Source organism: Lissotriton vulgaris, chromosome 8, assembly GCF_964263255.1.
Source record: "Lissotriton vulgaris chromosome 8, aLisVul1.2, whole genome shotgun sequence".
Classification (NCBI taxonomy): Eukaryota; Metazoa; Chordata; class Amphibia; order Caudata; family Salamandridae; genus Lissotriton; species Lissotriton vulgaris.
The window spans coordinates 614448096-614473675 of NC_141696.1; the positions used below are offsets into that span (position 1 = coordinate 614448096).

Consider the following 25580-nt stretch of genomic DNA (forward strand, 5'->3'; position numbering starts at 1 on the left):
GACCATTCAAAATTCGCATCTCACTCCAGCAGGTACATTAATCACAAGACAATGGTGAACCACACCTGAATATAAGTGAAGTCGCTTTTATTGTTGATTGAAAACTACTGGATATATAAGGAACTTTGGAGTACCAGCCCCCTGTAACAAAACCGCCCCCGCCCCCCCTTTCCAGCCTCCCAGGGAAACACCCAATGCCCAGTCCGGCCATTCCTGCCTTGCTATCACCCTTCAATGGTGCCCCTCATCTTCACTCATCCCAATTATGTAGGGCAGGGTGTCGGAGTGCGTTACATCACACACATTATGTAGAGACAATGACTCATATTAGCGTGAAAGTGAATGTATAGGAAATGCTACTTAAGATAATGGGTGCTACAAGGTGTAATCATTCTTTTATCTATTATTCAGTCTTTCACCATTCATTCTGTCCTTTCATCTATGTGCCAATTTATATCCAAACATATTCAACCATTTGCAAACCTATCCACCATATATCCTTTCATCCATCATTACACTCATCCATCCCTCCATCCACCCTTTCACCCCATCCATCCATTATTCATCTACCCACCCTTTCACCCCATCCATCCATACAGTCATCCATCCAATCTTTCACCCATCCATCTATTCCCTCATCCATCCAGCCATTTACCCTTTCACCCATCCAGCCATTCATTCATTCACTTACTCATCCATCCACCCAGTCACTTATCCTTCCACCCATTCACCCTTTCAGTCATTCATCCTCCCTTTCTCTCTCCATCCCCCTTTCACTTATCCATCCATCCATCATCCACCCATCCATCTACTTATCCATTGATCCTATTACTCATCCATCCTTTCACTCATCCATCCATCCGTTTTCTCATCCATCCACCCTTTCACTTCTTCACTCATCTATTCATCCTTTTGTCCATCTACCCCATCTACCCCTTTCACTCATCCATCCATACATTCACCCTTTCACTTATCAATTCAATCCATCCATCCTTTCACTCATCTATCCACCCATTCACTCGCCCATCATCTAAGCTTTCACTCATCCATCCATCCTTTCATACACCCATCCACCCTTTTACCCATCCATCTACCCTTCCACCCATACATCCATCTATTTACCTTTTCCCTCATCCATACTTCCACTCATCCATCCATCCTTTCTTTTATCTATCCATTCACCCTTTCATTCATCCTTTCACTCATCCATCCAGCCATTCACACATTCCTTCACTTATTTTCTCACCCACCTTTTCACATTATGAGCTGTGCTCTTGTCTACAGAGTTGCAGACAGAAGAGGCCCATCAAGAACTTCAACTTGCTGTAGTTCCTAAAGCAAGGGGTGGGGTGGGGTGGGGGAAAGTTCACTATGCCCCTGCACATAGGCAGGTCTGAAAACGTAGAAGTCATGAGTCACGCATGATGCACAGTGCCAGGATGTGAGGTGACTGTGACATGGTGTTGTTTCCAGGGCTTTAAGTGGTGTAAAAAAAACTGGGGGGTCTCTTCAAAGGGGGTGTTCGATGAGATTAAGGGCGTAGTTTAAAACACCTAGGCTAAAAATCAGCGCTAGCGTAGTGTTCCTCCCGACTGGTATTATGTTGTTTATGTCTTTGCATCCAGATATATATATATAATACAGCAAGTATCATTACACCAACAAAAACCGGGACTATTGGCTTTGTCAATGGTTGTTAGTTGCTTAAAATAAAAAGTAAAGCAGCAACCATGGCTTTGTTGGATATAATATTGAAAATACTTCAGTTAAAAAATGATGAGACAGTGAAAGAACGACAACCCGTTCTTTTTAACTTATTTTACAGGCTTCTTTATATACACTGTTTTCTCACGTTGCTAAAGTTGCAGCATTAGCGTTTTGCCTTTTATTTTACAGAATGCCCTGCTGTTCACGGAGGCAGGAGGAGGCCGCCACATGATTTACCAGCCCAGACTCCCCCACTGACATTCTGTATGTGGCAATCATCAGCACCATACAGAATGACAATGGGCGGGGAGGGGCTGCTCTGGCGCCCCATCAGGAAGGTGAGGCCTCTCACAGGAAGCAGTGCTGCTCCCTGTGATGGCCAAAATAACGGACAAAAGGCGTCCGTAAAAGGTTTCCTCACGGACAACGGACGTGAGGCCCAAATTACAGACTGTCCGTGAAATTTACGGACGGTTGGTCACCCTAGGGACAGCAACTCAGTGGCCCTGCTTCACAAAGGCATGCATACACTGCTGTGTAAGTTTACTATTTGTTTGGTATTCAAAAACTGCTACATTAATTTTTCTTATAGTAGTTTTATGTATGCAGAGACTCACTATTTTGCAAGGGTGCCTCCATTGGTGCTAGGATTTACACAGTGCACCAGCACAAGCAAAGAGCAGAAGTTCCCAATATCTTTCTAAAATATGGAGCATATCTGCTCTCTCCCTTTCATGCAATGCAGCACAGCAACTTTGCTTGCTGCCCTGCATTGCATGAAAGTTTAGTAAATTTGCCCCAATGTTTCTCGACAGGGACTTATATTTGTGGCCTAATTTCGGGGATCATTGTTCAAAGGATTTCATCCCATAAGTGAACTAGCAGCATACTGCAGAGTCAGTCCCCATTTCTTCTCCGCTTGCAATGCAAGATCTCTAGACTTTGTCCACCTGGGCAGATTATGTGACCATTCATCTTTTGAAGGTGGCGCTCTGGATCTCCAATGCATTCCAACTTGTCATTTAGCTGCCAGATCTGTGAACTTATTACCTGCTTTCCATGGTTTTGGCATTTGGAACAACACCAACAACAGGCTCCCAGCACATACAGTCCTTCTTTACACAAGGCAGACTTTAACTGTTTCACATCTATTCTCTAGAATACCGGTATCTCGTAACCGGTCCAGACCATAAAATAATAAACAGTATCATCTCAACACACCAAGGACAGACAATATCCACAGTAACCAACATTAGGTGTATCTGCCTAGGAGTCATTTAGGCCATATGAAGATGGGGGAATTAGATATATTTAGGTCTCATGCTCCTTTAACATGTTTGTGGGTACTCTAAAGTCCTTTCCATTTACTGCTGCTGAGATCTCTATCAAACTCAGTTTCCCAATTACTGTTCATGCTTGGAAGGTCATGCTTAGTCATTTCAATTAGGGAGTGATAGGTCCAGGGGCCTCATGTACTAATATTTCAAATAAGAAATCGTACAAGTATGAATTAGCATTTTTCTTTTTTGGCATGTCTTATATTGGATTCAGAAGTGGTTTCAGTTTGTGCACCGACTCCTACTGAACGCATTAGTATTTTGAAACTGACCTATACATTAATAGGCTGGTTCACAAAATACATAATCGAAGTGCGTTGCAATTTGACCTACTTCATTAATATGTATGAGTTAGGTCGCAAATTTCGGCCCACACTGATTGGCTAGAGTTACAGGAATGTGTGACTTGCTGAAGTCAGTAGACCACCATTGCTTTTGAATGCAGCAATCTGTTATTTTTTAAATGCAGCCCATTATACAAAAAGGAAAACTGGAAGTCTGCTCCTAAACAATTTTTTTATCTACATTCACAAAAAGGAAGGGGTCTCTTGCCATTTGCAAATGGTTATCACCTCCCTTGAGTTGGTGGTAAAGTAATACTTTTTTGGGACTGAATTTTGGTAGCAAAACATTAATGCTTAACTTAAAGAATTGGTATCTAGGAGGGATGCCCTGTACATGCCTCTTCCAAATATTGATTCAGCATTTACTGATTCAGTAAGTATGTTTAAAAATGCCATTGTGAGGTTGCTAAGGCTCCGATTTGATATTTTGCGACTGTAAGATTGCTTTCTACATGAGGCTCCAGGTTACCAGATTACGGCTGTCACTCACTGTGATTAGGAGGTACAAAATCCCATGGGTTCTCCGCTCACAGTTATTAGATTTCCATCTATTCTTGATAATTTGTGTTATTGAAGCATAAGTCAAAAACTGAGAAGGTGGAAGGCTCACTTCATCCACCAGGGCAGTAAGTGGCAGCAGTTAAACACCTTGAAATAAATCACCAACTGTGGCTGTTCCTGTATCTGTCCAAGAAGTTAACATTGGGTGCTTAAACCAGTTGATGTTGGTCGGCTATCACACCAGGGTTATGGTAGGTAGATATAGTTAGTCAGGTGCAATTTTACAAACAAACTGCCTCTAGCATTTCCGAAGAATTGCTGTTAGGATACTGTGTTTGATTTCCTCTGTAGACCCAAGATCCGTAACACCTTTCATCTCCTTATATTTCTCATCCCATTTGAGCTAGTTCTTGTGTGAGGCTACCATCCAGCTACCTTGCCATCCACTGAATCTGGGCAGCAAAGAAATATAATTCAGGGTCCAGAAACCCCAATCCACGCCTTTGTCAGTGGTACCTTTAGCTTTTTTAAGGCCACTATGTTACCCTGCAGCCTAGGTGAAATCCTTCAAGGTAATTTCTATCTCCCTAAACCGGGACGGCGATAGACATATGGGCAAGTTGCTAGAGGGAAAATAGTATTGGGAACATCACTGAATTCTTATTTTATATGTAATTGAATTTCTTGGGTTGGATTTGGCTGAGACCTATCTAAAAGCATTAGTTTGAATTTTCTAAAACTATCCTTTCTTATGTTTAAATGTTTACATGGGAAACCCAATCTCCTCAGGATTATTGGGGTTCCCTGCACAGAGTTAAAATGCTGAACAACATCAACTTTAGTTGGCTTATTTTTACAGTGTAGCAACCCTGCATCTTAAAGGCTCTATAAAGACTGATGATACAAGTTAAGGCAGCCTCTGGCGTCCCACTTATGCCTCCTATTTGTCAGGGGTGTGAACTCCAAAGCAGCTGACTGCTTTCAGTGATCCATATATAATATTACTGGGTTGAATATGGTTGTCCTGTATTGGATTTCTATGTTATGCTACGTTATATGCCATTTGTGTAGTACACATACCTACCCACTAATGTAGAATTACAGCACTCAAACTGTCCAGAGCAAGAACATTTACAGGAGCACCAGTATTGTTGCTTGTGGAATGTGTAGCTGTAGTATGTCCTATGTGGGGAAATTTCAGTGTGCTGCAGCAGGCCCTACCATTTGATCTGGTCATTGTGCTACAAACCTAGGGCTGCTGTTTTTGCATACATTTTTAATGGGTGTGTGAGAAGGGGCTGAGTGCACTTCATACCCTATAAGTCAGTCTAAGGTGTCTGTGTAGCGTATAAGGGTAGCTTTGTTGTCTTATTATTTTTTTGACAACACATTTTATTAGCATTTATATTTTGGGGACCCAGAGGATCCGGGCTATATGAGACATACATTTCAAATTTAGGATATGACAATGATACCACTTGTCCCATCTGCTGTACATGCAGTGTATACATAAAAATACAGTAACAAAAATAACAAAACTATACAAAACTATGCGCCATTCAAAATTACATTCTGTGTTGTGGTCTCCTACATACCCAGCATTATTTACGAGTCTTGGCTGAATCATGCTGTTCATGCCCATATGCCATTATTTCTTAATCATCTACTGTGGTGTGTGGCTCCAGGGGTAGATTTCTGTAGTTAGCCCATCCTTGCATATTTTAGTGTGTTTCTGTGGGAGCTTTGTCATCTTTAAGGAATTCAGCTGGAACTCCTTTCTATGTGCTATGGTTCTATGGTTGGTTGGCCTGGCGTATTGTACAGAATGGTTGTTGAGTTTCTAGTGTTGATTGGCTTGTCCTTAAAGAGATATGAAAGATCCATCAGAGGTCCCTCAGAGGTCTGAAGCTTGGAAATTCAAGTTTGTATTGTCTTCTGAGAGGTGAGTTAGTTGTGTAATTTTCTTCAGTCGAATGGGAAGGCGTTCTAAAGTTTCTGGCTTGGTCTGAGAAAGAGCAGCCTTCCAGTTGGAAGGCCTTGGGTTTAGGGCTTGGGGCTTCTGTTGTCTTGTTGAGTTGCATGCATCTCAGTTGTCTCAGCCGCAGGCCACATATTCCAATCACACGTAAAGCTGACACTGCAGCCCGAGGCAAAAATAATAAGGGGGCGACACCCAAACGCCCACACGGAGGAGCCACCACTGGGTAGTCCAGGCTGAAACAGGCTTGAGTATTTCGAATTGTCACTCGAAAAGGAAATAGGAACACAGCTTTATGGATAGGACAGCATTCATTCTTGCTCAATTTGTTGCTTAGAAAACATTTATAACTTCATTATACGCTGATAATGTCTGCTGTAATTGCTTTATGAATCTTTCTTAAAGAATACATGCAGCAAGTATTTTGTATTGTCTATTAAGCTATGTGCCAATTTTCTTTTCCACCGAGAACAGAATAGAGAGCTCTTGCAAGCTGATAAAATGTGTGTTTTCTATCAACTATACATAAGTAAGGATTGCATGGAAACTGATCATTGCGAGTATATGATTAGGTCATTAAATAGCATTTAAATCCCTTTTCTTTTCTTTTTTTTTCTTTTAGGAGTTCAAGACGTTGGAGAAGAAGAATCAGAAGGCCTTATTTTCAGCAACAAGTTGCCTTTAGAACTGCCTGAGTCTAAAACTCCTTCTGCTGTTGTGCCAAAGGTCGTTCAACCCTCCAGTGAAGTTGCATTATTTCCTGTTACCCTCTCACCAACGATGGCCTCTCAATTACACATGGAAGTCAACACTGCCATAGTGACTTCAGCAATCGCAGCAGAGGAGCCAGCAATCAGTGACAGTACCTTTCACCATGCAATTGAGGACATGGACAATATGTTGCCTACCTTGGCTGATGCTACTCAGATTCTGCTTTCCGACTGTAACACCATAGGCTCTTGTCCAACTGAGCCTGCGGTATCTCCGGACCCTGCCTCTGTCTCTTCCAACAGTATTGAGATGGGTGAGAGACATTTAGAGGGAAATGTTGCACCCCCAGACATACATCTTGGGAAAGAGATCTTTATTGAAGGTGGATCCGGTTCAGGGGTTGATCTTTCGGGACAAGGGTTCAATGTAAAGGACGTGGCGTGGACTACAGAGGCTCCCTTACCCGCCTTCTATCCACTGTTGGGGGACAATGAATCAGTCCAGAACATGGATGAAGAGACTCCTGGGGATTTTGTTACAGATTATATCAAAGTCGTGCCCACGGGTTACAGCGATGGGGATGTGACACCAATGACAGAGTTCATACAACATTCAGAAAAAGCTGATCAGTTTATTGCCACTGGACCCACACCAGACACACCAGCCTTCTTGGAGATGACCACCGAGCAGAAATCTGCTTCCTGGACACAGAACCCTCCAGCAGTTGACCTGTTAGTGGAATCAGAGGAATCATCTGGCATGCTGGACCATTTGCTTACTGAGCCGTCATTTACCCTGGAGACGTTGGTGGAGTATTCATCTTTAGCTCTCCCAAATCAAGACTCTTTCAGCTCAGCAAACCCATTCTGGCAAGCAACTGCAGAATCGTTCACATCTCAGATGCCTGTTATGGAGGTAACTAAAACTGAAGCTCCTCCATTGGAACCATTTACGAGTTCATTTCAACAAGCTGGAGACGTATCAAATTCTGAGAGCAACGAGATAAACGAAGTGTATGATGCAACTGTGGCACAGCCAGACACTTCAAACCATTCAAGCCACAAGGTAAATCAAATATCAAATGCACTGTTCGGTGGTAACGAGGGTACTGATTCAATGGATGTCGGGATGCCGGGAAAAGAGCCAACTGAAAGTACAAGCAGAGAGACCGAAAATGTTATCAATGAAGACACAAGAGAATCCTTAGGTATATCATCCTCTGACACCATCGTGGTAGAGCAGAACATTCTTACAAACTCTCCACCTGTTGAATATGTTGAGTTGACAACTAGTCTTTCTTACACAGCGGATATAGCATCGGCTTCAGAGGCTAGCACAGAGCAACCCAGTGAAGCTCATGATGATCCATCCCTGAATTATTTTGACTTTACTATGAACTCTGTAGCTACAGCGGCTACCATAGAGAACGCGTTGAATGAACAGGAGCTAGGAATTATGGGACTGCATGCTCCGGACCATCAAGATCAGTGGCTCAATGTTCCTTCTGAGCAGCCACCAGAGCAGAACCCTCTTACTCTCTCAGTGACGCACAACAGCGAAGTCATTCCAGACGTTGATGGCATTTCTTTGGAACTAGAAAACCTGGGCACTGTGTATTACGAACCAGAAACGAACCAAGAGGAGAGGATAATGATGACAGATGAAAATGCCTATTCTACAGAGATGGCTGGAGTCCTCTTATCCACATATGAAAATGGCATTAATATGTCAATGCCAACCCGTGCTCTTGTGGTGTTTTTTAGTCTCCGGGTTACCAACATGATGTTTTCTGAGGATCTGTTTAACAAAAATTCACCAGAATACAAAGCATTGGAGCAACGGTTCCTGGAGCTGGTGAGATAATTATTATTATGTTTATTGTTTATGATTCATAATCTATCGTCCTTTGATTGTATACAATGAAACTTAATCCAAAGAAAGGGAACTTTAGCAGGTAGTACGTGGCTACGTTTTATGCCACTCTGATATAGGAACTATGCATAATATTGAACTTCAATGTTTAGAATCTGGGGTTTAGAAATAGTTTGAGGTATAGTCATCTGGATATCAAGGGGTGAAAATTAAGGAAACACATTGGAGAGGTGATGCAGAATGAAACATATCGAACTGAGCAAGTACATCAATTGTTTAAATTTTGAAACCTGTGTGAAGACGTTTGTTCTAGGAAATGGGTTAAAATGGCGACTGTGTTGGCCTCATACATATGGAAAGTAGCAGAGATGTAGTGACCTTGGGGTATATCTATTATTTAGAATTGATAACTCCCAAAAATCTAACAACTTTTTAAAACCACTATGTTGTTCATCGGAAATTGGATTAACAGGAACCACCTCAAGCTGAATTTGAATAAAACTGAAATTGCCATTACTAAAAATAAGATTGACTACTGGACAGAATCATTTTGGCCTTCCGAGATGAGAATTCTTCCAATCAATAGGAAATCAGTAAAGAGCCTGATGATCTATCTATGAAGCCTCGAACTGGAGCAGTAATCTTTGCATCCTTCTTTATGCTCCGGAGAATTAGGAAAATAGCTAAATTTCTAACCTTGGAGGCCCTTGTTCAAGTTGTCATCGTACTTGTTATCTCAAGGTCAGATTATGCTAATTTCTTATACTCTGGCCTCCCCAAATGCCTCATCATAAGGCTACATTTTATCCAGAATCAGGTAGCCAGACTTATTTATAAACAACCTCATTGGTACCATGTCACCCCGATGAAAAAACTGCATTGGCTACCGGTTGCACAAAGAACAATATTCAAAACTGGCTTTCTAATCTTTAAAGCACTCAACAATAAAAGTCCGGCTTTTATTGCCTCCTGCATTCCAAAGTACACCCCCAGCCATACTCTGCACTCCACATACCTGAATTACCTGTCCGTAACCAAATTAAAAAATAAGAGCACTGGCGAAGCCAGATTCTTTGTCACTCTGCCCCCCCCCCCCAATCAGATCTGTCACTTGCTATCAGAAATTCAGAAAACTGCTGAAAACCTGGCTATTCATCCAAGCATACATCCAATCATCTAGCTACAGCGTTTGTACTGTACCTACCCCAATCCAGCATTTTTAGAAGAAGGGCACCCCTACATAACCAATAAGCTCGCTATACGTAGGGACAAAAGAACAGTGGGTAAGGAAATTATAGCAAGCTTCAATCGAATATGCCAAAATATTATAGGTATATGAATGGAAGTAACCACTAGCTATGCTCCACACATAGATCAAGAATGCAAATTTGTTATGAAAAATATATGCATAATTTTATTTATTTTCATCACTCATTTTTATATTTATATACATATATATCTCCTTCTTAGATTCATCCATTAAATTCATTTCATTTTTCCTACAATAGAAAGAATATACAATACTAATAAATATTAACAGGAAAAATAAATCACATATATCCAAAACATTGAAAAGAAGGGATATCATCAAATTCATAAAACAATCCAATAATTTGATCAAGTAAGGTTGAAAATACGGTCGGTGTATAATAAATGAGAGCAATGTGGTAGATTGGAGCTACGCGCGTTTCGACAAAACTATCTTCATCAGGGGACCGTCTTTTGCAATATAACTATGTGACACATAAGATAACATAAAGAAGTGGTTACATTTCTACTAATGTGTAGATAAATATGAAGTGTACTATCTAAGACAAAATAATGTTCTTTGTTAACTTTGAAATTAGCCGTTATTATCTATATATATATATATATAAAAGACATGTAGAAATTAAATTGTTGACCAATATTCTAGGTGCATATGTATATATCACAGAGTTGTAACCACTTCTTTATGTTATCAGTTTACCGTCTAGTTGTTACCTCTGGTTGTATGACAGAGGCATGCATGGCTAAACTATGCGTGACTCTAAAATGCAGTCCTAACAACAAATGCGTCTGAACCAAGCATTCCTTTACCATACATGCCTTTACAGTGCAATTTTATGGTAAAGGCATGATTAGTAAAGGGACATATGGTAAAGCCCTCCGCCCTGAGACCTAAAGCCCTAGCCCCTGCCATATAAACACACTGACCCCCTCCTGAGCCATAAAAACAATGCCACAACTAAATCCTTAAACTACCCGACCTTCCCTCCCATAGCCCTAAGAGCCTGGCCCCTGCCCTATGAACAACCAAATTCCCCCAAGCCCTAAAAACAACCACATCCCTAAAACCTAAAATTACTCCATCCCCGGCCCTGAACCCCTAGCTTCTGCCATCTAAACAATCCGACCCCCCCAAGCCTTAAAAACAAGCCCATCCCTAAAACCTAATACGACCCGACCCCCTTTCACCTGAGTGCTAAAACCAGGGCTCTCTGCCCTATAAACAACCCTGACCCCCTCTGAGCCTTAAAAACTATCCCCACCCCTAAAACTATCCCCCACCTCCACAAACCTCAGCCCCAGCCCCACTTACCACACGGCTTCCACTCCCGATCCTTCCTCTTCCCCAGCCTTCACATCCGCGCATCTAGACCACGTCCTGCCTTAAGCATGCATATGCGTGGTTAAAAGATAACAATGGGGGGAGGTAGAGTATAGAGATAGGATTCTCACTCCACGGGCACTGGTAATTAAACAAGAAGAATCCTACTGAGAGTGCACACCTCAGAAATGGGGGACACTCAGTGTTGTGAAAAATACCCCTCACACACCAACAGGCCCCTTGGTGTCATGCTTCATCATTGGGGTCTTCGCATCCCGCTAGAGGGATGCGGCGTGCTACGACCAGCGACTACGCGGGAGCACTGTAGAGGTTGACTATGTGTGGTGTGTGTTAAGTGCAAGTGAGGGGGTATTAGGAAATGTGAGTGAAGGGTGTGGTGAGGATTAAAAAGTACCTGGCTAGGGGGGCGTGGCCAACTGCCGAGCATGGCGGCAGCTTAACTCGGGAGCTCCACAAGGCTGACCGGCCCGTGCAATTATCCGTATGTGCATCCGCACACTGATCCGCCCGAAGGAGTGAAATCGGCTCGGGGAACCAAGCGGCGCACACTGAGCCGCCCCCGGCAAGAATCCGACACCGAGAAGTGCTCCGTTCGGCGAAGGCGTAGAGGGGCCTCCGCCTACCCAGCAGCACCGGCCTGGAGTGCGGGACGTACCCGACCGGAAGTCCACCCTACCCGGCCGGAGGACATCGACTCTCACCGGCGCCCGCGTCCCACCACCAAAAGAAAGGTACCAGCGCAAATTGTGAACAGCGCGGCAGCCGACGGACTCGAAAACGGCTGCTGCACCAGGGCCCGGGAGACAGTTCCTCCTACCCACGGAGTGGGCACCCTCGGGGGCTGAAGCGTCCCTACCCTGTGGCGGAGCCATCTTGGGACTACGCAGCCGGGCAGGCATCACACACGCTCGCAAAGGTAGGGCGAAAGGCGCCTAGGACCACGCAGCCCCCCCGCAACTCGGTGAGTCGGACTCTGGCCTGAAACTGCATGGGGAGAGAAAGGTATTTACAGCCTGGCAGCACCTGCGACTAAGGCGCCCATACAGTCATAGAGAGCGGCAGTGCGTGGGAGGGAGAGTCAGGCCTGGCAGCTCGGACACGCCGATAATACGACCCACGTGGAAGGGGCACCACCAAAATCGAATGCTGCCTGCGAGGTGCTCATAGCCCAGACACCACCAGCGACGCATCACAACCTCACATCGAGTCATACTGCAGCGGCCACGGAGGTGAGGGCCACGCACGTGGCGGGACACTGAGACTGAACCCCTAGCAGACTGAGACCCAGGCTGGACATCGGGGGGCTGCGGTAAGCCGCGATCCGAACTCCTGCAATCTACGACAACGGCGCATACCCCGGGGACGGTGAGATCAGTGAGAGGCTGGGCCAGGAACCACTGGACAGACCAGACGGTGCAGAGCCGACCACAGCATTATGGCAGGCAAGAACACGAGGAGTACGACGACGCAAGCGAGGCTTGATAAATTTGCATATACCCAGAGTGGCCACTCGCAAGGGCCTGGGCGTCATTCCACTGGTGCATCAACAGACACGATTGGGGCTGGGAAAGTTACGCTGGAAGACATTATGAAAACCCTCACTGAGGTCCAGGCGACGGTGGGCACCATTTCCTCCGAAGTAAACCTGCTGAGAGCAGACTTTAAGAGGATGTCAGAAAGGGTATCCCAAGTGGAGGTGGTCACAAAGTCACTCATCGAGGACACCTCAGACCTACAGGTAGCGATGGAACGACTGGAGAAGACCACCAAGCAACTGCAGGGAAAACTGGATGACCAGGAAGGGCGCTCTCGAAGAAACAACGTCCGCATCCTAGGCCTTCCGGAATCGGAGGGGAAGGGCGCCATGGACCTCTACGTCGAAGATCTTATCAAAACCAAACTGCAGCCTAAAGGCCTGTCCAACTTCTTCTCTGTCGAGAGGGCACACCGGGTCCCTGGGGGTGCGGCCAAACCGCGAGCCACGCCGCGGCCGGTGCTGGCCAGACTCTTCAACTTTAGGGACAGGGACGCCATTCTGCAGGCAGCAAGGGTGGCACCACCTGTGAAAGTTCAGAACTCTACTCTGGCCTTCTTCCCAGACTATACGGCTGAGGTGGCCAGACGCAGAAAGTCCTTCACTGAAGTGAAAAAGACGCTACGTGACAGGGGCCTGCCCTATTCGATGCTCTTCCCCGCCAAATTGCGGATTGTGGCTGAGGGGAAGACGTGGTTCTTCGACACGCCTAAGGTGGCACGAGAGTGGCTGGATGGCTGGAGGCCGGTGGGCAAACCCCAGCGCCCGCACAAGGACCGCCAAGACCGCCGCAACGAGAGGACGACGGAACGCCGGGCAGCCAGCCCGACAGCTGAACAGGGCGCCGCCGCAGGATTGGACTCTGATCTTGAGAGAGACCCGTTTGATTCCGATCAGCCTAACAGGGGTTGACTGCCTGAGCAATATACGAGATGACACGAACACAGCCCTTGGGACTTCGGGCCGATGGAACTGAGTAGGGCGGGCACTGGCCGGTGCCTGTAGGGGACTCACCAACCCCACAAGCAAGTAAGACTAGATAGGGAGGGGACTATGCACTCTGCCAAGTTGGGGATGCGGGCGGGGCTTCGTCCATGGAGCAGGGGAGCAGGGAGAGGGTGGGGGGGAAAGTTGTACTGTTAAAGTTAAGGTTACTGGTCATCACTATGTTTGTACGAGGCACGGTTACGCTGCTAGTCGCCAGCGCCAGGTACCCCGGCGCACAGCTCATCACACTGGCTTCACCACATTGCTGCACATTGGCATCATGGGTCATAAACCCAAATGGCACAACAAGCACAAGCAGCACCCGCTGAGGGCGCCCCTGTAATGACAATGGTGCCCCCACTGAAACTACTTACATGGAACGTCAGGGGGCTGGGGGATAAAATTAAGCGTGGTTTGGTACTGCAAACCATCAAACGCCATAGATCTGACCTGGTACTCCTTCAGGAAACACATCTGGCGGGGACCACATGCAAAGCACTGAACAGGCGTGGCTACACCATGGCAGTACACTCTGACTTCACCACAGGCTCCAGAGGCACTGGGATACTCCTCAAGAAAAACTCATCCTTTTTGGTTACTAGCCACAAGACGGACGACCAGGGGCGTTTTGCGGCACTCTCTGGCCAGTGGGAGGGGAGGACCCTCAATGTAGTATCTGTGTACGTCCCCCCAGCGCTTCATTCTACAGCACTGCCAGCTCTTGGGCAGTTTCTCATCGATCTCCCGGAAGGTGATATGATCATTGGGGGGGACTTCAATGCTATAACAGACCCCTTACTAGACACCTTTCCCATACGAGATCGCCAGAGGGGGACTGCCACGTTTCCTGGATTCCTGACTGCCATGGGCCTCACGGATGTGTGGCGTCATTTGAACCCCACGGCGAAGCACTACACGCACTACTCCGCCCCCCACGATAGCCTTTCGCGCATTGACTTCTTCTTCTTTCTAGGGAGGGGACTGGGCTCCATAGACAGGCTGGAAATTCTACCGAGAGGCATTTCTGACCATTCCCCGATATCCCTTCACCTTACTACCACAGAACAAAAGCGCGCTAGAGTGTACCCGACATATCCCAATTATCTGCAGATTCCTGGTATCAGGAAAAAACTTAAATTGACTACAACACACTACTTTAACGAGAACATGGGCTCGGTCACCTCACCATCAGTGCTCTGGGAGGCGTACAAAACGGTCCTACGAGGGGCATCCATATCGGCCATCACTGGGCATAAAAGGGAATCCAGAGCTGAACGTGCGAATTTAGAATTGGCACTGCACACGGCGAACACTGCCCATATGGCAGACCCCACCCCTAACACCGCACATGAGTTACAGCTTCGACAGCAGCAGCACCAAGCGCACCTCACCACGGTCACTAAAGGGCACCTAGCAAACACCGCACACCGCATATATGATGTGGGAGATAAGGCAGGGAAAATGCTGGCATGGCTGGACAAACGGGGCGGCAGTAACAAGGGGATACAACGACTATATGATGCTGAGGGCCAGCTGCAGACTCACCCGGAACGGATAGTACACACACTGGCGCGCCATTTCCAGGGGATATACACACCGACACGATCAGTCACGGAACAGGAGGCCCTGGCGTCGCTCAGAAACATTTCTATCCCTGTGCTCGCTCCTGAAGCACAGCAGGAACTTGATACAGACCTGACGGAGGGAGAGATCCAATTAGCGATACAGGCATTGCAGTCCGGCAAGGCTTTGGGTCCCAACGGAATTCCTGTGGAATGGTATAAGGCAGTGGACTCGGTACTGGCCAAGCCTCTCTTGGACATGTACAATGAAAGCGTGGAGACGGCTCTGCTTCCGCTCGATCAACGCACGGCCACTATCGTGGCCATTCCCAAACCAGCCAAGCCGCCGACAGACTGCGCCTCGTACCGGCCCATTTCATTGCTCAATACAGAAGCAAAGATCTTGGCGAAACTCCTGGCCAGTCGTCTGACCCAGCATCTGAGTACCCTCATACACCCCGATCAATCGGGCTTCATGCCTCACAGGAGCACAGCACTGAACCTACGGAGGGTGCATGGGGTGCTGGCACGGGCGCATCTTCTTACAGACCAAGCTGTGATACTCTCCCTAGACGCAAAAATGGCGTTTGACCTGGTGGAGTGGGAGTACCTGTTTGCTGTCCTGACCCGAATGGGATTCGGCCCAAAGTATCTTGCATGGGTGCGACTGCTCTACACCCTGCCAGTTGCGCAGGTGGTTGCGAATGGTCACATATCGTCACCCTTTCCACTGGGTCGGGGAACCAGACAAGGGTGCCCGCTATCGCCCCTTCTATTTGCGTTGGTGCTGGAACCGTTGGCAATCATGCTCAGAGCAACGCCACTATTCCGAGGCATCACTTGGGAGGAAGGGTGGGAGGACAAGGTCTCCCTATATGCGGACGACATGCTGATCTACATGATCAAACCCAATGAAGGGGTCCCTGCCCTGTTGGCTCTCTGCGATGAACACGGCAAGGCTTCGGTCTACACCCTGAACTGGTCCAAGTCCATACTTTATGTACTCAAGGGCCCGGGTCCAGTGCTGCCAGCCGACTGTCCCCTAAAGATAACCACCACCTCATTTAAATACCTGGGTATTTTTGTGACTGCCGATGCTGCGGAGTTTTATACCGAGAGCTTGCGTGCAGATGTCAGATACTGGGCTACACCACCGCTGACCCTCCTAGGACGAGCGGCACTCTATAAAATGATGGCTCTCCCAAGGTTTCTATATGTGCTTGAAAACTCCCCTTATATGGTGAGCCCGCGATACTTCCGACAGGTCGAGGCATTGGTTTCCAGTTTGCTATGGAGCAATGGCCCAGCACGAATAGCGCAGAATAAAATGGTAAAGAGCTGGTACGAGGGGGGGATCGCACTACCCAATCTCCAACTATATTACTGGGCGTCCCAGCTTAAGGTTGTTAATCATTGGATCCACGTCACACGGGAGGACCCCGCGTATAAGGCGGACTGGTCACAACTGGGGACTGAAGGCATGCTTTCAGTGCTATACAACCACCCACAAGTAAAGGCCTTAATTGGCCCAACGCTTCATACGGCGACGCTATGGCATGCAGCACAATCACGTCTGGGGTGAAAGGGTAAAATCACCAGGTTAACTCCGTTGTGGGACACTAAAACACTGGGAAACCTGCGGACATGTAAGGGGTTCGCACGATGGGATACCATAGGGATCTCGGTGGTTGGGGACCTTTGGGACAAGGGCACGGTTGTTCCATTCCCACAGCTCCAGCAGCTGTACGGCCTGGGTCCCTCTGAAACATACCGGTATGTGCAAATCCGACACGCTTTATTGCAGGCAATCCCACCAGACACCACACTCCCAGAATCATCACCTCTGGAAGACAGGTTACTGACCGAATTTATGGAGCAGAAGGCGACCTCACTCACGTACAAAAAACTGATTAATAACCTGCCAGACCCCACACAGAATCTTAAAGAAAAATGGGTGGGAGAACTGGGTGAAATGGATGATACGGAGTGGAACGAGGCGCTTGCCTCGCCGCGAGAAGTAGGCATTTCGGCCAGATTCCGCCTAGTGCAGCTTAAAATTTTACATCGCACCTACTACACACGCACATTACTTCACAGAATACAAAGGGCACCTCACCCGTACTGCCTCAGGGGATGCGGGGAAGAGGGAACTCTGCTCCACACGCTATGGGAATGTCCTCAAATCAGGGAACTCTGGAGGCAGATTATGCGCACAGTCTCACAGGCCGTCAATGTGTCTGTCCTGCCAGAAACCCGTAAGTGCTTGCTGAACATCTGGGACCCTACAGACCTAAACAGGTATGGACAACTATGGGTCACGCTGGCGGTGACAGTGGCCAAACGAGACATTGCACAGAGGTGGGGTGCCCCGGAGTTGCCAACGGTGGCAGGGTGGATAAGGAATATGGACCTCCTAATGGTAAAGGAAAGAGCAGTTTATGTGTTAAGGGCATGCCCCCGCAAGTGGAATAAGGTGTGGACGCCATGGAACAAATATAGGGGAGAACCATGTGAGCCCCTGCCGGAAGGTGAGGACTCAGAATCAGAGGATGACGAGGACTAGCAGAAAAGGGTATGCCAGCACAATGATGGGGGAAGCCGGGAGAATGCGGGAACACAACGCTACCTTAGGCGCGATGTTGAATAAATGTACCTGTAGAAGACTGTATGTAGATGAACGCATTCAATTGCTCAATGATGACCATAGTTGGGTTTTAATGTTTTTGTTTTTCTAAAACTTCAAATTGTTAGTCTCAGATGACTATTCAGAAATGTATTGTCAGGAAATGACTTATGGACAAGAAGCAAAACTGGGCCGCGATCTAACTATGCTTGTTACTCCTAACTGCTCCACTACATGACCGTGGCAGACATTGATAGTTATGGACACACGATATATTTTGTTCTTTTCTCCTGCTTACACTTACTAATGGTATGTAAATGCACCTAACGAATGAAAGTATGACTATCTCTTTTTGAACTCCTGACAATAAAGAATTAAAAAAAAAAAAAAAAAAGTACCTGGCTAGTGGGTTCTGTGAAAAAACTTTATTCGAGACCCCTAGCTGGTGCTATTAAAAAGAAGTGCAAAGTGAGGTCAGTTGTCTTTATTATGGACACTACCTCTGGTGTGCGTCGACATGTTTCAGAACTCGGTGTTCCTTCTTCAGGACGGGGGCACAACTTCCCAACCCTACTCACGTGTTTTTAAGAAAAAATGTATTTCTCTTAAATTAGAAAAAAGTGAATTTATTTACAGTGAAAAAAAGGCTACTATGTGCCTACAGCGGTTTCTTTGGGGTCATGCAGTTGCATGTCCTAAAAAGAAAAAGAAAAAGACGAGTCAGTTTGGTTTCCACAAGGGATTGGCTCAGACAGGTGCAGTCACCTGGAGCCCCAAACGGTTAAATAAACCTGTAAAAAGAAAAGACACACTGCTAGCTTGTAATGGTTCTGAAAATCATACTCATAATGACTGTTGTGTCCTGCCTCATGAGCATATCCAGAACGCCAGGGTAGGTAGGTGGATTCTTAATCTGTGTGGGTAAAGAGTTGGTTTCAGTATTTTTACTCACTGTCTGGGTTCATGCCAGGTAGGTCTCTAAAGGATTGTCTATTAAATACTCACAAAATCCGCCTGCGTCGGCCTCCTTCTACCACCCTGCGATGCTCCGCTGGTAATGCTTAGCGTTCAGGGCTGTGGTATATAAGGGCCTCGAGGTGCTCATTGATTCGTTAATTGACGGATGTGGTGTAAAGACCAAATAAGGAACATCCGCCTCAGCGCCTATCATAATCATGGACCTGTTTACAGAGTACCATGTGTCGTTCTGAGCATGTTAAATCCGGTAGTGACTGTTGAGCCAATAAGGCGCATGCGTGTATATCATAGATACTGACGTCAGTCGCTACTTCTGGGCGCATGGGTAGATGGTGTAGTCTATGAGATGTGCGCTTTGGTTTTGTTACACTACTCCCATACTAAGTGCTGAGGGTATATTACTGCGATGCGACACTTGGGACAGCGTATGGGATGGATCAGTGAGTATTTAACATAGGTTTGTTAAAAAAAGAGAGAGATTACACAGGCACATGCGTGGTTAAGCCATATGCATTGTTAAGGCAAGCATTGCTGCACTCGCAGGGAAATGGCATACGTGGCTCTGCCCATGTTGTAATGGCCCTTTCCCGTTACCTCTTGTTTGAGGAGTCAAGCTCCTGGACTCCTTTGACAGAAACTGGGTCCTATACAAACTACATAATTAATAATCATTTGTTGTATTTTAAAATATTGGATTCATAAGTCCAAGCTTTAATGAAGTAACACACTCTCCTTTTGCCCATGAGGAGTTTATTATTGGTAGCTGATGTGGTAAGAAATGTTTGGAGGCAGATTTGTTTAAATTGTAAACTATGATGTCTAATGAATAACTTGTATTTGTGAAGAAGGCAAGGTTCTCGAGGAACTCTTTGTTCATCCTGGAAAAACCAGAAAATAAAGTCCTATGGGTTCCTAGTTCACTGTACTCTGAAGGGAACTAGGGGCCAGGTGTTCGCAGAGGGATTCAAATGTTTATGATTTGAAAGTGTGTGCTTGGTTGTTGCTTGGAATGTTTTGTCTGTCCTTTAGAAAATTGAGTTATTGAGCTGCATAAATGTCTTTCCTTGTTCAAAGGTGGCTGGAAGTCCATAATGGAATTCAGTGGTTCTGGCATATGTTCTTCGTGTTTCTGACCCAAAGATAAACTAGTGTGGCAGGAGGCCTGTGAAGGGGTAGTGGGAAGTTATGGTAAAGGAATCTGAAAGTGAAGGACCAAACAATTTGACTGTATTAATGGGTTTGAATGCAGAAATCATTAGTTTGAACATAAATTCAGTGCTTGTGTGTGTAGGGATATGAGGATTTGGTGAACAATTATTGGAGGAAGGAGATGAGTGCTTTGTCACTTGATCCACATTTTCATACCAGTGTGTATGGCGATCACCTATCTTAACACATTTGTTAGAGCATAGGAATTGGTTGGTCATCAACTCCATTAGGTTTCTGACAAACGGAGCATTGTTTCCAGTAGGGTGGTATATCAAGTAACTAAGGACTACAAAGAGTTGTGGATTGATTAGTGATATGTGTTCTTCTCTGCCAATGAGTAATAGAGGGTATGTGTTCAGTGTGCTAAACGAGTAATGAAGGTTATGTATTCAGTGTGCATATTGTTTGGTTTTTCCGTTTGGGGCACAGGTAGGTGGCAACCTCAGGTGGGGGTGACATGTTAGTGGTGTCATAAACCAGGGAGTTAGCCTAGGAGGGTAGAGTGATATTTGTTTTTGTGGGAAGGGTACTGTGGGAAGGTGGCCTGGTATATGTTGTGCACTAATTAAAGTGGGCACCAGGTACCAGTCCACACAACCCTTATGATGTATGAGGTCAAAGTTAACATTTAGAAAGCTATCCTAGTGGTAGCTGTGGAGAGCAGCCTTCAGGCTTAATCTTGAAGGAGTGTGAAGCACCTTGTTTTACGTGAATATCACCTCCTGAATGTCTAAATGAAAGGACAACCACACAGTAGTTATATAAAATGATGTATTTAATAATACAACACTCTCTACTAGTCTCTACATGAGATTAGAACACAAAGCACACAATACTGAATCAATTGAGGGATCCAGGGGGAGACTGAACCATATGATAAAAAAATGATATAACAATGATGACTTGACTAGACACAGTGCCTAGAGCATGTAGAATCGCTGGGACCCCAAGGAACCACCCAAGGCAGTGACAAAAATTTTGTGTAGTTCCTATTTTCCCAATAGGCTCTGCGCATTGGAATAACATAAACAGCAGTGTAGACGTAGGACTGAGGTCATCTAGGTCTCTACTGACTATGTTAAACTTAATTCAGGTTTGCGCCAGCTAGCTCAGAAGTCACTAGAAACTTTCTTGAATGAATTAGGAGGGGTTAACTTCCCTGGCTCAGACAAGAAGGGATTCAGTTTCTGACAACCGCATAAACATGACAACTTTACTCCCTCAGAATCAGAGTGTATCTCTAGAGTCGTGTGAAAACAATAGGCAGCTATTTCACTCAGTCAATCGTGCATGCTTAGTTCCACCAGAATGCAGAGAAATAGAGAGACAGGCGTTTTCAATAAAAGTGATGTTATTTATTGAGCAGTCCTCCTTCTCATGCAAGAGAAATGAATTGCCACAATTGCAATACTCATTATAAGGTAAAGTGCGTACAGTAAAAGAAGTATTATGAAATAATACTGTAAAAGCATTGTTATGGTTTCTTAGCCATATAGTACTTAAAATAGATAAAATATATACATATATAAAAACATTGACTAACGTCCTCAACTGGTGCTTCTAACTACGCCTACGCCGGTGTACCTGACCTAGGCCTAATACTTGGGAAGGAGTAAGTAAGTAGCAGTTTGAGTTAAGTTGGTTAAGATAGTTTTGCCAAGAATCTGCCTCAAGAATTATCCTAGGGGTTTAGTCAGCTCCGTACCTTGGTAATAGAATGGGAGGTCTAGTATCTCTTTCCTCAGAACTCGATATCCCAGCCACCCGCAAGAGTAGTCTGGAAATACCGGAGCTGGATTTTCTCGGCTGGAGAAAAAGACAGCGTCTCTCTCAGTGCGTCAAAACGGGAGGGGCGGCTTCCGTGGGCTCTCGCATCAGCTGGGCTCTCGGGCAAGTAGACGTCCGCTCTGCTCCAAACCACCGTGTGTTTGCTTAAGGCAACTGTTGGTATTTTATACCTGGAAGGTGCCGGGTTTGACGTAAGGTTGGACATAAGACGTCACTAAGAACTAACAGTTCTTGCCGGACTTCAGGAGTTCTTGTTCAAATCAAAACAAAAGCAGGGGGGAATTTCCCAGGCTGCTGGAGGCTTGGTTTGTTTAAAGAACGCGTTGTGCTTTCTAGGAGTCGATGGGAGTAGCCGTGCTGTGCTTTGGACTGCATGGGCTTATTACTGAATATGGATCTGATTCTCATGCCGTTATCAGGATATTATTGATTATAACCTCACAAGGGCATAAATCGGGAATATTGGATTAGGGTCCTAGATATAAACACAACACCCACTCCACGGATTAATGTCCATCATTACTAAAAAAACGAAGCAATAGTAAACATATAACAATGCATGTGTGTTTTCCAACCCACCCCAAAATACATATTTCACATTTGAAATGGTATATGGTAAATACACGAAAATGAGAGTTGGTACTGTACGTTTTTCAAGCAGTGTCATCATTCAGTTAAATGCATATATATATCAGCTGAATGATTTGCGAAAATTACACATGAAATGGCTCTTAATACAGAAAAGAAGGTCGAGACCATTCCATCATAGATTTATACAAATTGCTGTATATGTGCTAGAGGCTGAGGTAAAATATTGTCTCTAGTATCCTAAAATAGAAGCTCTGTTCTCTAAGAATAGTTCACTTCAAGCAGAGTATGTGCCAAAAAAAGGTAAATATTTTGGAGAATGAATCAAAAATAATTTCGCTTTCAGGGGAAGAAAAAAAAAAAATAGTTCCAAATATTTTCTGTAGTTTTGTTTTTCAAAACTGAAGGCCGAATTCAGAGTTCAGGGAATGCTGTGTGGTCATTGTTTTTATTAAGAGTTATTCTCGTTGACTGGAGAGAACATTATTTCAGACAGACCCGCAAAAAATTGGTCTACCACATCAGGTGAAAGTTCGACCAAGTTCGAAAATACTGCATCTGTGCAGTTCTCTGCGTGAGTGCTATCACTGATGTTTGGGTCAGCAATGCTCACAGAAGGCTGTACCTGTTTGGTGCTGCTTTCCTCTCATACCTCACCACCACTTACTTGTAGTGGTGAAGTCTCAACGAATGCCGTCATCAGAATCGGTAGCCGCTGAGGACAACACGATGCATGAGTCGTTACAGGACCTAGCAAAGTATCGATATCCATTGGTACTGCTGATTGTAGTGTAAGACAGAAGTTCAACACGCATTCTTCTCCGCATAGAAGATATTGAAGCACAGGTATGATGCAATCTTGCCAGATCGGTCTGAATGAAAGAAACCAGGTTGTACTTAGATCTCTTAGCCGGGCCAATCCGAGGACCTTAGTGATACGGTCTCGGTATCGTATTGCTAGGATCATTTCTTCCAACGTTGCTAGAGTCTTGTCTGTGGATTGGCTTGCCATATCGGTGCATAGGAAGCAAAAATAATATTCCTGCCACGAGTCCCAAGATCAAGGGTAGGCCACCAAAGACAGAATGGACAAAATTCGGGAAGATGCCCAGAACTGTTTCAAAGGGTGCTAACAGTCCCGAAAAAATTGTCTTAAATACATGTGCGATGCCACTGGTATCAGACATGTTTAAGATTTGGCTTAGTATTTCTACGAAATGCACGGGGCAATTTGTCGATAAAAGGGAATGTATCTCTGCCGATGTCTTTGCCACTTGCAGATCATACATTTCTTTTGATGACGTTAAAGGCACAGTTGTCTGTAAAAGAATAGACTTCATTCTGCTTAAAGTATCAATTCGAATAGAAGAGATATTCACTGAAGGCCATAACGCAGCCCCCATATCTGGATTGCTGTGTGGATACAATACTTGCATACAGCAAACGGCCCTGGAAGTTACAGTTGTCAGATAGGCTTTTCCTAGCAGCATGCCACAACAGCTGTGGTCACTTATTAAAACGTAACTGCTGTTAGAAAGTTGTCTAAAAAATGGCTCTATCCGTTTTGCAGGCGTGCCAAGCAGGTGACATGAAAGGTTATTCGAAGACCCCTCGCAGGATCCATGCAAATTAAAACTTTGACACAGAAGTGTACCGCTTAGTGATTTTTTACAATTGTTACCACTAAGGAATACCTTTTTTTCCCTTTCACTGTAACATCTATGTGTATAAGGTAAATTCCAGGTTGTTTTGATGTATTCTTTACCCAACCTTTCATACTGGCCTGCTGGTATATACTCGTCACAGTATTTAAATTGGAAAGTTGTTATCGGAATTGTGATTGTTCCATGTATTATCCATTCAATGACCGGTCTCTCTGACATTGTCAATGGTAATTTCTCAAGTTTTTCAATGCTCAGAATCGTATAATCTGCTCCTTTTTGTGCCAAACTGATTTGTTTATCAGTAAGGTTAAAGATAGAGAATAAAGACGTTGTGTTGATTAGACGCCATGGCACATAGCCTGAACGCAGAATTTGCAACGTCCAGCCAAGCTGTACAATAGAACGTAATTGAGACTGACCATGTTGTAACATTAGTAAGTCATGCTCTACTATATCAAAGGCAGATGACACAATGCTGTCCAATGAATATATTCTGGAGGACAGAGTCGTTAACTCATTGTCCACTACAGAAAGTGATTTTTCCAAATGTATACGATCAATTTCTCGTATCTTCTCTGCTGTTTCAATTTGCTTTACTTTCCAAGCTTCGTTGTCCGGAGTGTATATGTTGGCCGCTATGAAACGTTTTTGACGCTGTTTGCGTGGTCCCATTATGAAATCACGCAAGTCAGCACCATCTTTAAGTAAAGTCAAGTGTTGCTTAATTTCAGCCAGTGTGGATTTCTCTAGCCACTCAAGGCATAGTTTCCCTACACTGTATGTTGTAACTATCCCTGGATGTTGTCTCTGGGAGTATCTCGGGTCTGGCCTAGTCATTTTGAACCCCTGTGTTTTGTCCAGGAATCTATCTTGACAGTTGTTTGTGTCTGTTGGCCAGATCAACGATTTTTTCCAATCAGGATGTGTTCTATTTTAGTGTAAAATATGGGATACTTCTATCTCCACATCTGTGGTGCTGTCGCAATCAGTTATGGGTTTCGGAATAGACGGTGTATTTAAGTCTTTTATCTTAGCTAGGCCAAGACAAGTAGTTTGTTGAATTGTGTTATTCAAAAATATAATTTGTTCTGGGATCATGCAGGCCCTGAATAATGCTTATAGACCTTGTACTTGCCAATCTTTGGTACCCCAGATCATTTTTGTTTCAATGGTGTTTTTCCAAAAATCGAAACCAGCTGTAGACATTTTGTTATAAAAGTTTTCAGAATAAATCAGTTTAGTATTTGTCAACAATGTTTTCATTGCTGGCCTAAATGACATTTTAAAATGAAACGTTTCTGGATCATTGTTATTAAACCCTGAGAAGTACTGGAATTTCTCATAAAATGTTTTTGAACTGCCTTTTGGCAGTGTTGGACAGTGTTCCCATTGGTTATAAGATAAAAAATTTCTAGGCTGAGCAGTTTTATGCAAATAGTGATTACCATAGTGGTTATAACAGTACAACTCTTCATAGTTCGATGAACCCCGTAAGTAATCATGTTCTGTACATTTGGCTGACATTACTAAATCTGACATCATATTATTAATGTTTTCAAAGTCCCAATCATCAGAGAAGGAACTGG

At 44.9% G+C, this 25580-nt stretch overlaps 1 protein-coding gene across 1 annotated transcript in view; it reads left to right on the forward strand.

The window, feature by feature from the left end:
- Nucleotides 1-25580, forward strand: part of IMPG2 (interphotoreceptor matrix proteoglycan 2) — a 904006-nt gene that overhangs the window by 644448 nt on the left and 233978 nt on the right. The window contains exon 15 of the mRNA XM_086934482.1: nucleotides 6490-8432. Within this exon, the coding sequence (XP_086790608.1) occupies nucleotides 6490-8432 (1943 nt within the window). The remainder of the gene's footprint in view (nucleotides 1-6489; nucleotides 8433-25580) is intronic.